Source organism: Malania oleifera, chromosome 11, assembly GCF_029873635.1.
Source record: "Malania oleifera isolate guangnan ecotype guangnan chromosome 11, ASM2987363v1, whole genome shotgun sequence".
Taxonomy (NCBI): domain Eukaryota; kingdom Viridiplantae; phylum Streptophyta; class Magnoliopsida; order Santalales; family Ximeniaceae; genus Malania; species Malania oleifera.
The window spans coordinates 19,106,380-19,123,452 of NC_080427.1; the positions used below are offsets into that span (position 1 = coordinate 19,106,380).

General features: G+C 34.8%; 1 protein-coding gene across 1 annotated transcript; it reads left to right on the forward strand.

Moving 5' to 3' along the window:
• Window positions 1–15,922: 15,922 nt before the first annotated feature.
• On the forward strand, window positions 15,923–16,555 carry LOC131168248 (protein SMALL AUXIN UP-REGULATED RNA 51-like). Its single transcript, XM_058127551.1, has one exon. The coding sequence runs from the start codon at window positions 15,970–15,972 to the stop codon at window positions 16,354–16,356; it is 387 nt and encodes a 128-aa protein (XP_057983534.1). The 5' UTR covers window positions 15,923–15,969; the 3' UTR covers window positions 16,357–16,555.
• The last annotated feature ends 518 nt before the right edge of the window (window positions 16,556–17,073 follow it).

Genomic DNA, 17,073 nt, shown 5'->3' on the forward strand with positions numbered 1-17,073 from the left:
ACTCATGTTTTTATTTTATTTTATTTTCTCGTTATCGTCTAAGTGTTATATTTTGGTTGTGCCTTAATTTAGATTGTAGTTGTGATTCGAGCTTTCAATTTTGTTAAAGATCCGATTTTTATTGGTCGCGCGTGTGTGTTTGGTTGAGTTTCCATTGAGTATTTTTAATTCCGTTTCCAAAGTTACCATCTTTTATAATGCATGTTTTTGTATTTTCTTAAGGAGACTAGGATTTCTATTCTTGTTTCTTTTATTTAGTACATGTTAGTTTAGAGTTTTAAATTATGTGTCATTTAATTCATCAAAAGTGAAATTGAACCATCTTGAAAATCCGAATCTGAACCAAGTTCAGTGCATTTTGTTTTCTATTGGCAAAACGTAAAATCTAAGATTAAAACGCATTCCCTGAGGAGACGATCTAGCCCTTGGGCTTAATATTACACGACGTAACTCCTATACTTGGGATAGCTTCCGAGCTGCTCATTTTTCGAGTGAGTCACTATAATGTATGTATTATAGTTACAGTTTATTCAGTATCATAGTTATTACAGTTATTTTAGAATCATGGCAAATCAGATAGTGGTATATAGAGATATATTATATAGTATCAGACCCTATTGAACTATGCAGTTACAGAGCACGATACCGTTGCTATAGATATTTATGTTATGAGTGCAACCACCTATTTAGATAATACATGGTAGTAGGTCAATCACCTAGGCCCTTGACGTGGATAGGCTCCCCATCAGATATGAGTTAAGGTGGGCAGATCAGACCGATGGAGTATAGTGATTTATTCCTGGTTGGCCAGCCAGGGTAAATCCCACCTACGGGCCGCACAACCCAGTCATAAGGGGTTAAATCATGACGCACATTTATCCACAGGGAAAGTTTTTAGTTACTATTACGTATGTATAGATTTACAGAAACTGGGAACATACTTATGTATAATAGAAGTATTTTGAATAATAACCTACAATACTGTTATATTAAGCAACATGGAAAGGGGGTGAATTTTATTACTTATACTGTATTTACATACTCAGTTATACATGTTTATATGAAAACGAATTTTCTTTATATTGTAGCTCATTTGCTACAAATTAGTAATAGCATATTTCGTCTTACTGAGCGTTGGCTCATTCCAGTGTTGAATCATTTTTTTCAGGTGATCCAGATAGGCAAGCAGACCAGGCTCGTAGATAGAGGGACCTCAGTAGTGCCCTATCAGTGAAGTGAGTATTGTGGAGGATTTTTGTATATCCCAGTATAGTTGAGGGTATTTTGGGGAACATATATATATATATATGTGTATATTTTGGGAAATATGTTAGAACTCTGGAATTGTGTGTGTATATATATATATATTTATGTATGGTTATGTTTACTTGATTTCTGCTTCTCGCTGCTTAGGTTAATGATTGAGTTTACCCCAGTATGGTATCAGAGCATGTAGATTATCATAATATAAAAATAATAAAAAAACCAGTTTATTAAGCGGGTCATTACACTTGTGTTGTCACATTTTATTGGAATAGTTTGATATTGAATTTTGAAATCTTATAGTTGTTGTTTCATATACAATGTTTGGGAACAGCAACTCCCTGCTGCTATGTATTCTGCTTCTGCTATGGATAATGCTACAGAGTTTTGTTTCTTTGAAGACCATAAGACTAAAGAGTGTCCTAGAAATGACATGTTTCACTTGTGCTTTTTCTATGTATCTTGCATCCAGCAAAGTCTACATTGGAATAGCTTATCATTTCAAATTCAGTTCCCTTTGGATACCATAAACCTAGTTCAAGTGTGCCTAGTAGATATCTAAGGATTCTTTTAACTGCTGATTGGTGTGATTCCTTAAGAGCTGATTGGAACTTAGCACACATACATACGCTAAACATAATATCCGGTCTACTTGATGTTAAGTAAAGTAAGCTTCCTATCATACCTCGATAATGCTTAGTATCTACTTGTTTTCCTTTTTCATCCTTGTCAAGACTAGTTGAGGTGCTCATGGGAGTTCCTATAGGTTTACTTTCTTCCATATCAAACTTTTTTAACATGTCTTTAATATATTTAGTTTGATTTATGAAAGTTCCATTTTTTTCTTGTTTGATTTGTAATCCTAGAAAGTAATTTAACTCTCCCATCATGCTCATCTCAAACTCTTTTTGCATAAACTTAGCAAATTCATTACACAAATCCTCATGAGTTGCTCCAAAAATAATATCATCAACATAAATTTGTACTATAAGCATGTCTTTATTTATTTTTTTTATAAATAAAGTACTATCTATCTTTCCTCTTGAAAAATTGTTTTGAATTAGGAACTTGCTTAGCCTTTCATACCAAGCTCTAGGTGCTTGTTTCAAAATCTGGAGGTTGTTTTACATATACTTCTTCATTTATATATCCATTTAAGAAAGCACTTTTTACATCCATTTGGTATAATTTGAAGTCCTTATAGGTTGCATAAGCTAAAAGCATCCTAATTGCTTCCATTCTTGCTATAGAGGCAAAGGTTTCATCATAATCGATACTTTCTTCTTGATTATAACCTTGTGCTACTAGCCTAACTTTATTTCTTATAACTATCCCATGTTCATCCTTTTTATTTCTAAACACCCATTTAGTTCCTATGATTGATTTATCTTTGAGTTTAGGTATAAGTTCCCACACTTGACTTCTTTCAAATTAATTTAGTTCCTCTTGCATAACTATAATCCAAGAGTTATCTTTTAAGACCTTTTCAATATTCTTGGGTTCATCTTGAGATAAAAAGGCATAATGGTTGCAAATATTTTTCAATGAGGCTCAAGTGGTTATTTCTTTTGAAGTTTCTCCAAGTATTTGTTCTTTTGGATGACTTTTAGAATATTTCCATTCTTTAGGTAATTCTAGATTTTCTACAATATTTTCATTTGAAGTCTCATTATTATTTTCTTCCTTTATTTCAAGATTTTCTTCTTTTTGTGGAATATCTTCTTTTTCATCATTCTTAATTTTATTTTCATAATTACTTGATTCATCAAATGTTATGTGTATTGATTCAATGATAGTAAGAGTTCTTCTATTAAAAACCCTATAGGCTTTGCTATTTGTAGAGTAGCCTAAAAAGATACCTTCATTAGATTTTGCATCAAACTTTCCTAAATCATCTTTAGTATTAAGGATAAAGCATTTGCATCCAAATATATGAAAGTAAGAGATATTAGGTTTTCTTCCTTTCCATAGTTCATACGGTGTTTTGTCCATACTTGATCTTATAGATACCCTATTTACAATATAACATGTTACATTTACAGCTTCAGCCCCAAAGAATTTAGGTAGGTTATTTTCGTTTATCATTGTTCTTGCCATTTCTTGTAGGGTTCTATTTTTTTTTTTCTACAACTCCATTTTGTTGTGGAGTTCTAGGTGCTGAGAAATTATGGTTTATTCCATATTCATTACATAATTTATCAACCTCTTTGTTTCTAAACTCCCTACCTTGATCACTTCTAAAACTTGTTACATTATAGCCCTTTTCATTTTGTAATTTCTTACATAAGGTGATTAGCATGTCACAAGCTTCATCTTTATTTGTTAGGGATAATATCCAAGTGAATCTTGAATAATCATCCACTATTACAAAAGCATATTGTTTTCCTCCTAGGCTTAAAGTTCTAGTTTGACCAAATAAGTCTAGGTGTAATAGTTCTAGGGGTCTTTCAATAGATATATACTTTTTCTTTTTAAAGCTTGTTTTAACTTGCTTTCCCTTTTGGCATGCGTCACACATCATATCTTTTATGAATTTGGTATTTGGTAATCCTTTTACAAGATTTTTCTTTAATAATTTGGATAATAAGTCCATGCTAGCATATCCTAACTTCCTATGCCATAGCCGACTTATTTCATTCATGGCAACCAAACAAGTTATGTTTTGATTCATTAGATTCTCAAGATTTATACAATAAACATTATTTATCCTAAGAGCTATAAACAAGATTTTATTTTCTTTGGGATTTTGAATAACACATTTTTCTTTCTTTAAGGTTATTTCAAACCCTTTGTCACTCAATTGGCTAATGCTTAAAAGATTGTGTTTTAAACCTTCTACTAATAATACATTATCAATAGTAATAGAAGGTTCTTTACCTATTCTCCCAATGCCAATGATCTTACCTTTGGCATTATCATCGAAGGTGACATATCCTCCATCTTTTTTTCCTAGAGAGGAAAATTTGGTCTTATCACCGGTCATGTGTCTTGAACACCCGTTGTCCAAGTACCACTTGTCCGTTGATGATGTTGTCCTAAAACATACCTACAATGGAGGATTCATTGTGTTAGTCTTTAGAACCAAAATCCTTTTAACTTTCTTTTTTTTGTTGTTAGTTCCATTATTAACTTTCCATTCTCCTTGTACTTTAACATACTTCCTTTTTAGTGGACAACCAAACATTACGTGACCTTTAGTCTTATACATATAGCAAGTAGTGTGTTCATGTTTGTTGTTTGAGGAAGTGCTAGCATAGTGCTTGGCTTCCTTGACGAAGTATCCTATGTATAATTCTTATTCTTTTTGTTTGTTTTACCATTGTAACCTATTCCTTCTTTATTCCCATGTAGCCTTTGCTATCCAATCATTTTTTCAAAATTATCTTTACCTTTTGTAAAATTATATATAATTTTTTTTCTTTATCTTCTACTAATTTCTTTAGTTCATTTATTTCTAGATCCTTTCTATTCAAGTTTTCTTTATGAGTTTTGCCTAATTCTTGAGTTACTTTACTTACTTCCTCCTCTAACTTCTCAGTACAAGAATCTTTTTCTTTTTCAATGGTTTTGAATGATTTAAGTTGCTTCAATAGTTCTTTATTTTGATCCTTCAAGGTTATACTTCTTTTGGAAATTTTTTTGAATCTTTTATGTAAGAAAAATAATTCAACTTGTAATTCTTTGTATGAGGGCATACTATCACATGACTCATCATAAGATTTATTGCAAGATTCTGTTGAAGAGTAGTAGGAATTTACCTCTTCATCATTCTCCATGAAGCATACGTTTGCCATTTCTTGTCCGCTTGATTCGTTTTCTATTTCGCTAGAGCTTGAGTCATCCCAAGTAGCCTTCATAGCTTCCTTCTTTTTCTTCTTATCTTTCTTGAGCAATGGGCAGTTCGGTTTGATATGTCCTGATTTTTTACAATGATAGCATATAGGAGGTTCACTTTTAATTTTATTTTATTTTCTACTTGATTCTCCTTTTTCAGTTTTCCTTTGGTTGAACTTCTTAGGAAATCTTTTATTCCTTCTATAAAACTTTCCTAGTCTCTTAGTGATGAATGCTAATTCATCTTGATCTAAGTCACTTGTTTCACTTTCTTCTTCACTTGAGTTGTGGCTTGATGCTTTTAGTGCAATAGATTTCTTATGCTTTGGTTTAGGATTTCTTTCTTTTAGAGTCATTTCATAGGTAAGGAGTGAACCTATGAGTTCATCTAAGGAGGTGGTCTTAAGGTTTCTTCCTTCAATAATTGCCGTAGCCTTAGGTTCCCATATGGAGGGAAGGCCTCTCAAAATTTTCCTAATCATTTCGTAGGTGGTATAAGCTTTTCCTAAGGTACTTAAGGAATTAATTACGTGGGTGAATCTTGTGTACATACTTGATATGGATTCATCTGAATTCATCTTGAATGTTTCATATTCGCTTGTTAACATGTCTATCCTATTGTTCCTAACATCAACAGTTCCTTCATATGTAACTTCTAATTTGTCCCATATTTCTTTAGCCGTTTTACAAGCCATGACCCTATTAAATTCGTTAGCATCTAAAGCACAATACAAAGCATTTATAGCACTTGAGTTCATTTAAAGCATTTTATAATCTGAATCGATCATATCCTTTTTCTCTTTTGGAATAGGTTTTCCATCTACTATCTTGGTGGGAATAAGGTCTCCATCTATAACTACTTCCCATGCTTTCCAATCCATGTGTTAGAGGTATATTTGAATTCTCTTTTTCCAAAAGGTGTAGTTGTGTCCACAAAAGATTGGTGGACGAGTTGAGGATTGGCCCTCTCCAAAAGGTGCTACTCCTATGTTTGCCATTTAGATCTTTTTATAGCTTCTTGTTAGGAATTTTCTATAACTAGGCTCTAATACCAATTGAAATTAGGATAGCTTCTCAAGAGGGGGAGTGAATTGAATTTTAAAAATTTTTAATTTTAACAATTTGTTTTTCAACAATCACAATAAGTAAATACAAAATCAATTCAACCACAACCAATCAACAAGATAATCAAAATCTTGATCTTTGAATCAATAGCCCTATACTAAATTGTAAAGCACGTTGAATTTATGTAAGCCCTGTGTTTATTCCAAACTCACAATTCTTCTTAGTATTTAGTTTTTAAACAAACTTTCAGATTAATAAGTTTAGGATGATCAACCAATGTAGTCCTTTTCGGTTTCCGCAATCAATGTTGATCAAGCCAAAACAAATTATCCTCCAGTCTATTTAACAACCATACACTCAAAATTAACAATTTAAAGCATACACGCAGGTTGTAAGTATTGCTAGAAAATAAAGAGTAAGGAAGAAAAGAGAGACATAAGGTTTTACGAGGTTCAGCTTATACCCAGCCTACGTCCTCGCCTTTGGCAAACCACCAAAGGATTCACTAGTTTAGTTTCGTTGACGGGTGGAACAATACCGATTACAATCACTCATTCCGTTAGGCTAGAGCCTGCCTCTCCAAACAAAATTCCCTAATTTGGTCCAACGATTCTACAGCCTTGAATCGTCTATAAACAAGAATCAAGATAGAGAAGAGTTTGTGTACAAGAAAATACTCTCACAACAGAGTAGGTTAGTACAACATTCAGCACAAGTATACTTCAAAGTAAATCAAATATAAAAGGATTGAAGTTCAATACTAATTTTAGATCACCAAATATCTTCCAAATATTGAAAGATTCATATTTTGAAGGCTTTACTTTGGATTTTGAACCAGTAGTAACTCAGTAGTTGAAGATGAATGAACACTAGAGAGTTTGAGAGCTTTTTAGAGAACTTTGATTGCTGGAAATTTCTTGGTGTTTTAAAAATCTTTGAAGTTTGGGGCTATTTATAGAAGTTTAAAAGTAATTCCTTATCCCCTAAGTTTCCTTGAAGTAATCCCCAAGTTTTTCAAAATAATAGTGCCAAAAAATCCATTTAAAAAAATCTTCCCATTGGATGTTTTTAAGCCAACGTTCGAGTGGCAGTCATCTGTCATAGAAGAAATTTACAACACTAACATTGGCAATTGCCTTCCAGAACCAAGGCAGTCGCCTGGCATGACCACCCAGGAACTTGGCTATGTTCAGGCAGTCGCCTGGCACCCTACTACCTCTTTGAATTTTATTCAATTAATTTGGGCAGTCGCCTGGCAAGTTGAGGCTGGCAAGTTGAGGCAGTCGCTTGACCTTTCTATTTTTTTTAATAAAAAAAAACTTTATTTTTAAACCCTTCTTTTCTTTGATTTGAAAAACATACTTTAGGGTTTTTCTAAAACTATATTTCTAAGTTTCTTCTGATTTTATGAGAGTTTCAATTCAGTTTATACTTGAAATTAACTTGAAGTACTTACATACAAACATCCTTAAAACTTTATTCCTTTGATCTTCAAGTAAGTCCTTGTTCTTCCATCATCTTTGAGTTTCTGGTCTTTTCTTTGGGCATTCATCAAATTATCTTTAATCCTCATGCTCTTCAAGATCTTTTTTAATCCATAAACTTTATCGTCATTTTGAGCTTTGTCACTACCTTTGAGCTTTGCCTTTTTCCTGAAAAATTTTCACTTAAACCATATTAAACACATCATGATTTTTTATCATCAAAATAAGAATTGTAAGCCTTGTCAGGCCAATAAGGATTAAATCAGCACAGAGTTGGCAAAAGAGTTATGCGGATACTCGCTCGCCGATGGGAGCTAGAGTTTGAGATTGATGGTATGATATTTTTTAGGATTGCTCTGATGAAAGGAGTGATGAGGTTTGGGAAGAAAGGTAAGTTGAGCCTTAGGTACATTTTGCCATTCAAAATCCTAGAGAAGATTGGTCCAATTGCCTATTAAGTGGCGTTACCCCCAACCTTATCTAGGGTTCATAATGTTTTCCACATGTTAGTGTTGAGGAAGTACGTGCCAGATCCTTTGCATGTGATAAGCTATGAGCCTTTAAAGATCTGGGATGCTTTGGCATACAAGGAGGTACTAGTTCAGGTTCTGGATTGGAAAATACAGGAACTACGTACAAAGGATATACCTTAGTGAAGATGTTGTAGCGTAATCATGCAATTGAGGAGGCTTCTTGGGAATTAGAAACGAAATATACCAGAACTATCCACAACTTTTCAGAGAGTTTTAGCCCTAGACAGATCAATATGGCGGCAAAAGAAGTGTTGGGTTTGTTTGCAGGTTAGATAAGGTAAGTTGTGAAGTTTTGTCCGTTTTTTATGGTGTCATATATGAATGGTCTCTGGGAGAGTTTTGTATGGTATTGTAATCACCCGAGATATTGTGTGTAACCATGGTATTCCTCCACCGTAAGTGAGGGTCATTAATAAACTTGGGACAAGGCCGCTATGAGGGTGGCTATCAACTCATCTGTAGAGATGGATCGATATTTAAGAAAAACTCTAGAGGATATGATTAGTAAAAGTTAGCAAATTTAGAGGATGAAATTATTGTAAGGATGGGAGATTGTAGAAACTCGAACCTAGAAAATAAAAGAAAATAAATCTAAAAGAGAGAAATGAAGGAAAAGGGAGGAAATGGGTTTCGTAGGATCCAAACCGTCGATGGATTTTCTAATGCTTGAGAAAAACCGTCGCTGATTTTCTGAGGGCAAGAAAAACCTTCGATGGTTTTCCTGCAGGTCTGTTTACTTAAGGGCTAAGTAACTCATTTTCAAGCATAACATAAAAAATTCTCTCTCTCTCTCTCCTCCTCTCTCTAGGGGTGGACATTATCTCTACTAGTCACTCACCTTTATGGCGCTCTGAGCTCTTCTCTCTGATCTCTCGTCTCTGCTATATCTTCTCTCTTTCGCTTCTTCTCTCTCTTGTAAGCTATCACGGAGCCCGGTGCTAAGTTCTCCAATAACTTCCTCCTCCTTATGGGCCTGTGGTTTGTTTTCTGGCTGAGTGATCGAAAGCTTAGGGTTTTAGTTTTTGAATGGAATCAGTCTTTTTCTGAGGAAACATGTAAGGGATAAGTTTAAGTCACATTTTTATGAAGTTTGACCCAATTGAATACTTATATATATGATATATATATATACTCTTAGCTTCTTATCGATAGTAGATATGTATCTATGTCATGGATTTCACGGTAGTTATTGCAACAAAACGCAACGCTTATTTCTAAAAACTTACTTATCACCTTAAGAATTATGAGATGCCTTTTATGGATACACTTTGAACGGTGGGGGAAAACCGCGGCCGGTTTTATTTTACCATGGGTTTAAACGAGATTATGTATCAAATAATTGGACATTGTCGTAGATGCGACCACGAGAAAGGGTGATCTAAATCTGTATGAGTTAGTATACTGAATTTGGGTAGATTGTTGAAAATACTGAACTGTTGCTGCACTATTAGGAACTGACTTTGCGACAACGACTAGGAATATTTAGCGGCTAGGGGCATGGGTTTATTACGCCCCTTGAGGACACATTTATTACTGACAACATAAAAGGTACTATAGGACTACGGATGAGCTTTATACTACCAATGTTCTTTACTGAAATTGATGATATGACTACAGAACATCTCTAGGTCCCATCTGATGTATGTGAGACCACCTCCAGGTTACAGTTGCTTCTGGGAATTATCGTTTGCGGCAAGACCTGTCACCACAACTCGTTACTGAGAGGTGTAGGTGGGCCACCATTTAAGCTGCATAAGAAATGAGACCTTTTTTGGGACCCCCGAGCCAAGAAGTGGTACGGCTAGCAGACCATTAGGGGCAGTAGTGTGGTACGACTTGCAGACGTATTACAGGCTAGCACTTTGACTAGGCTTAGGATGATCCCCAGGGATAGTCCAGACTTCGGGAGCACAACTTACATACCATGGAGGGAAGTAAATGGTGTTTCGTCCCAGGAGTGTCTTCATACCAGCATAATGTTGGTGTATGGAGAAATGATGGATAATATGATACGTTGTACTGAGGAAGAAGAAAATGTATATTTTCAACTATGTAAATGTTTATAGTGAAGTCAACTCTCCGCCTAAGCGCTTGTTAAGAAAGAAAAGTACCCTGATAAGTATTAGTTGTAGTCATGCCTAGTTGCATAACGTATTAGAGTAAAGGGGAGCTCCATGTATGGGCATGTAAGCTCCCCTATCCTTGAGAACTTTCGCCTATAAATAATTGGGTGTGTGTGTGAGTGTGGTTTGGGGAATGATTTTATAATTGTGATTAATTAACAACTGATGATATTTTTGTATACACTAAAATTCATGGTGGCCACACACTGATATTAACGTAATCTGCCTTACTGAGAAGTGTCTTACCCGAATATACAAATCATTTTTCAGGACCATATCGAGATAGAGCTTAGCAAGCTCCGGGGCAGGGTGATAGCTAGTTTCAGTTTTTGTGAGTGTCTATAAGAACTCTAATGTATTAAGTTATATTTGAAGTCCCTTGATGTGAATGATGGTTGTATGGACTTAGTTTGTTTTGTATGATATTATAGATTGTAATATGAATATTTGGATACTTTTGTATATAAGGTAGTTTAGAACTTTGGGAATGTATTGGGAGGATGTATCATTTATTTCCACTGCATTTATATTATGAATATGGTATCAGGTACTCAAACGTCACTAAAGTAGCACCCCGGGACATGGCGAGTCGGTGCGTTACACTATCAGAAAAGGAATGAGAGAAATTCAAGGCAAGGTTGGTGACAAAAAGATACTCACAGAAGAAGGGAATAGATTATGTTGAGATTTTTCACTTGTGGTGCGACATAGTTCTATCAGGATTGTGTTGGGGTTGGTAGCCCATTATGATCTTCATCTAGAACAAATGGATGTGAAAACGACGTTTCTTCATGGAGACTTGGAGGAACAAATTTATATGGTACAACCACAAGGATTTAGAGGACCAGGGAAAGAAAATTTAGTTTGCATGTTGAAGAAATCTCTTTACGGATTGAAACAGTCTCCAAGGCAATGGTATAAAAGATTTGATTCCTACATGATCAAGATTGGCCACAAAAGGTGTGAGTATGACTGCTGCGTATATATGAACAAGCTTGAGGATGGTTCTCTTATTTTCTTATTATTGTACGTCGATGACATGTTGATAGCCACAAAATATTTAACTGATGTGAATCAGTTAAAGGAACTGTTGCATAAGGAATTTGACATGAAAGATCATGGTTCAGCTAAGAAAATACTTGCGATGAAGATTCACCGTGACAAAACTACAGGGATGTTATTGTTATCTTAGGGCAGTTATGAACAGAAGGTGTTGGAGAGGCTTAGCATGACTAATGCAAAACCGGTATGTACACCTCTAGCAAGTCATTTTAAGTTGTCTACTGCAGATTGTCCAAGTACGAATGAGGATATCCGAGACATGTCAAAGGTCCCCTATGCTAGCGTTGTGGGGAGTTTAATGTATGTCATGGTGTGTACGAGGCCAGATTTGGCACATGCTGTGAGCGTGCTGAGTAAGTTTCTCTCTAATCTAGGAAGATAGCATTGGGAAGCCGTCAAATGGATACTCAAATACTTACGGGGTGCATCGTTATATGGCATCATGTTTGACAAGCATCAGGGTTGTGCTTTAGTTATAGGGCTTGTTGAATGTGATTATATAGGAGATATGGATGACATAAGGTCTACAATGGGTTATGTTTTTACCTTTGTAGGAGGACCTATATGTTGGAGATCCATGGATCAATCTCTGGTAGTATTGTCCATGACTAAGACGGAATATATGGCAGTTGCCAAAACTGCAAAGGGAGCCTTATGACTTATCGGTTTGATCAAAGAGCCGGGATTACAGCAAGATGGGGTGGTGTTGCATTGTGATAGTCAGAGTGTTATTTACTTGGCAAAGAATTAGGTATACCATGCTAGAACTAAACATATTATGTGAGGTTCCACTGGGTTTGAGAGTTTATTACTTCAGGTGAACTTGTATTAGAGAAGGTTCACACTTCTGAAAATGCAGCGAATATATTGATGAAATCGTTACTTCTGAGGAGTTCAAGCATTGCTCGGACTTACTCCATATCTCCAATTGATAGAAGGGAGACAAACCCAACCAAGCGTTTCAAGTTCAGGGTGGAGTAATTAGATATGTTTTTCGGGTTCTCTAAGGGGCGTATAATCGCCAAGGTGGAGATTGTTATTTATGGTATGGCTCTTATATTTGGGGTTTCATAAACAAAGGAAGGAAGAAAAACGTAAGGGTGCTGCACAGTAGGGACTTGTTGATGAGTGCCCTGTCCTCGTCGACGAGTAGATCTCGATAGGCCCAAAAGTTCAGAGTCTCTGAGATACCGAGAGCAAAAAAATGGGGTCGTCGATGAGTGGTCGTACTAGTCGACAAGTGCGCTTGGGCTGCAAGCAAATATTTGAATTTTGAATTTGAACGTTGGGGTGGTTGGGAATTCGGTGGGAAACTTCTAAGGGAGTCTTATTTATGTTCTTCTGGGTGTGTATTGACAGAAGAGAGAGATCATTGTGAAGCGTATTGTGTACTTTGACATTTCTTAGTGAAATTCTTGTGCCAATTGCTTTTGTGGATGTAAGCTTTGCCGAACCATGTAAATCTCATTCGTGTTCTTGTTATTTCTTATTTACTGGTTGTGTTTGATTTGCTTAATGTGTTTTTATTCCGTTGTGCATCCTATATCTGATCATTATTTACAACAAAATGCATGAATGCTTATGTAATGCAACCTAAAACAACCACTTTGCCAAAATTCTTAGAAAAAGCCCCCATCACTCCATTTTTAAAAATCATGCCTAAAGAAAATACAAAGACAATTTCAAAAATGAAAGCTTATTTTTTCCTTTTATATTTCAATTTTTCCAACCAATTTTATTAAAAAAAAATAACAAACAAACAAACACATATCCCTAATAAAAACGTCCAAACCAACGTAGCTCTTGATGTACATCATGCATAATCTTTATAGTTTCATAATTAAATTGTTTTCCTCGACTTGCAAGCACATGTCCTTTTTTTGTTTAACATTCTACTAGCGCCTAAGAATTATCCCATGTTCTTTTCGCCTCATCTGTCAAGCACTTGGTTCAGGTCCCATAACTATTTCCTCGGCTAAATAATTTTTCTTACACTTTTCGTAGCCAAGTCTTTTCTCTAGTTTTTCTCCAATTTTCCTAAAAAAAAAATTCTCTCTCTTTTACTCCCTCTTCCATCCTTTTGAAACTCACTATTTATAGGTCCGAGGGAACAATTCAATTAACCTGATTTGATCAATCATAATATAATTGACCTATCAAATTTAAATTGAATTGAACAGTTTACATTTGTATTAAACTTTAATTTTCCTCACATGTTAATTGTGCCATTTCTCACATGTCTAATTTTCATTTTCCTTTTGTGCTTGCAAGTTTGAAGGTGAAGATGCTGACTCCCTAAATTTTTGTTTCATTTTTTTCTGTTTCTATTTTTTTTTCAATGTATTCAATTTTTCTTCATTTTCTATGTATTTAGTTCTTTTTTTATTTTTTGCTTTTCCTATATTTTCATCACTTTATTGTATTAATAAATATTTTCAGAAACTAAACTAAGCAAAAGTCCAAATGAATACTGAAATTAAACCTACAATCCCAATTTTTCGTTATATAAGCCCCTCAGACAAAATGGGATGTTTACATCAAATTTAATATATTTATATATAAACACCAAGCGGCTCCAATCTTATGTCAAGATCAGAGATTGACCTTACCTTTAAGTGTAAAATGAATTCTAGTGGAGAATGAGAATAAGAAGAAGAAGAAATAGATCTGAGAGAGAGAGAGAGAGAGAGAGGAGAGAGAGAGAGAGAGAGAGAGAGGAGAGAGAGAGAGAGAGAGAGAGAGAGAGAGAGAGAGAGAGAGAGAGAGAGAGACGACTTTCTAAAATTTATAATCTTTCTGTATATCTCCCAAAATACAAGAATAGCAAATACATGAATACCAATGTACATGAAATGCAAAGTACAAATATGAATGAAATACAAATGTACATCAAATGAAATAGAAATATATTTTTAAGAGATTTAATGTCATCTACCTTTGGTTGTAAAATAAAACGGTATAAGAATGACATTGAATAAAAACTTGAATGTGAAATATAAAAAGAATAAAGTAATACATTCAATTCCATTTCATTTTTGTACATACAATTCCAACAAGGAACATATATAATTATTCCGCAGTTAAGGATAAAGGAATCACCGAAAACTTGATTAAAACACCTTCAAAAATAAATAAAAATAAAAATAAAAATAAAAATCTTCTTAGATTTAAGAATGAAAAGAATCAAATCTTTCCTATAGCTTGCGTTCACATGCAGCCAATGAAAAAACAAATTGAGTCTTGCTTCTCAAAGGGAAAGTGAAAATGTTCACACGCCCCCAACTGGCTGTCACATGTGTACCACTTTGCCTGATGCTTAAAAAATGCAAGGAGACGATTGAAAGCATTAATGAATGTGTCCTCAACTTCAAGCCAACACCGTTAAAGGAAACCTTGATTAGTCAACTTGGAAAGCTCGTGTTCATCTAGTTTCCTGAAAATATGCTCCATCTTCTTCGGCAATCATGATGTTCATAAATTACTTACAAATTTTTATATCTTGTTGACATTAGTGTGTAGGATCATTTTAAGATTCCTCAAAAAAATAACTTGCATGATGATAATATCACATTTTTTGAGAATCCAATAAACTATTCTCATCAAATAACATAACTTGCCAAATAAAAGAAGCATCTCATTCTCATAAATAAGATCGATTCTTGACATATATCATTAATTCTTTTTATCACTCAAACGAGTTCCTTAGACTTCTCTAGGTGGCACCAAACCAAAAGAGGAGGTCATCAGCTCCACAATCCCCTCGTCAAGACAAGAATCGACATTCGTGTAAAATTGAATGCAAAACCTCCTATGACCAAAAGCCTAGCATTCTATCCATGGCTGATTACTTGAGCCAACTCGCCGTATGTTTATTGTAAATGGTCTATTTAATCATGAGAATTCACAAAATAAAGTGTTGTAGAAAAAACTTGTAGATAAATCGAATCTATTATGTTATCTATAAACTAATTCAATAAAACGATGATAATTCATAGATCTTTTTATTTGTTTCGAAAAGAAAATCAAAAATAGTTTAATTATAAGCTCTAGTATATGAATCATGACTGCTTCATAATTTCTTGTGCAGTAGGACAAAGCATCCACAAAGAATCCACAACTTTAAGTGCTACTTAATGTAATTTAAGTACAGCTAAATATTCCAGCGGTGAATGTTTTATATAACCCTTCTCACTGTTGCTTTTTCACTAACAATCTAATGAAGAAGATCACTTCAGTACTACAGCGGAATAAAAAGGAGAAGGCCTCGAGGATAGGAACCATACATAGGTGCTGTACCGAACCTTATGCCCTGTTTTAAGACCACATCATGTAAGGAAAGCACGTGAGAAAAAACCCAGTACTTAGCTGTTGCATTAAATTATACAACATCCATACAGCTAGCCATATGCCATGGCCCCCCATGCATGCGCACCATCTCAGAAATTTCATCTGTGCCATGCGCCCCCCCCCCCCCCCCCCCCCACCCCCATCAAATCTCTCTCATTACTCAATATTACTCGATATAAATTTCCCCACAGGCTTCCCAACAAGTATATGCAGCAATCCAAAAACAAAAATTGAGAAGCACTCTTAACCTGACTTCACATGTCTAGGACTACCAGGAAGGGCACAAAAAGAAAGAGAGGGCTGACAACTCTTAAGCTTTTCATTGAAAAGCTGCGTAGAGGTTTCTCATTCTTCAAAATGGTGAATCTCAATTATGTTGAACATGAAGAAGAACCCGAAGTAGTGGCGACAGAGGTGCCGGACGATGTGAAAGAAGGACATTTTGCGGTTTTCGCTGTGAAGGGTGAAGAACGAAAGAGATTTGTCATTGAACTGGGATGCCTGACTAATCCGGCATTCTTGAGTCTGCTAGAACAAGCTAAGGAAGAATATGGATTCACTCAGAAGGGAGCTCTTGCTATCCCTTGTCGGCCCGAAGAACTCGAAGAGTTACTAAATGACATGAGCAGAGATGACAGGTGCTGAGGAACTAGAAGAACTCTTGTTGTAGTGTCATCCGCGATGTAGATTGTTAATTTTAAGATTATGAATCAATGTAGGGTGTGAAAATTTTCTTTTAGGTAGTTTTCACACACTGATTATATATATTTGGTCAATGCTTGTCCAAATTAATGGATTGTTTTTTATTACTTTCTTCTATGATAACATATTGCTTCTCTAGTAATTTCTTCTTTTGATTGTAGCATTAAGTAACTGTTTTCCTTCCATTTAATTCTTTCGCTCTCCAAAAATTACTTGAGGATCAATAAACTCTATTCTATTTCTTTTTAATAATAATCTTCTCATGAAACTTTAATAGATTCACTCTTCAACTATTTAATTAGGTTCAAAATGCATGGCTGTGTAAATAAATATGATTTACATCATTTTCAAATTAGTCATGTCATACTAAATTTCGTTTTATCATGTACGTGTCAAAAGTGATGTATAATTATAATGGGAGCAACAATTATGACGAGACAATGAGGAAAAAGGACACATGAAGCTACAAGATGATATTTATAGATTGTCTCAAACAAAAACCAATGGAGACGAGTTGATGGAGCGGAAAGCAACATCAAATTATGTTATTAATGCCACTTTTGTTAAGGAATTATTCATCCTTACCATTGGTGTGCAATAACAATTACCCTATATAATGTTGGATGGAGTGGTATGTGTTAGCCTTGGGTGCTACATAAT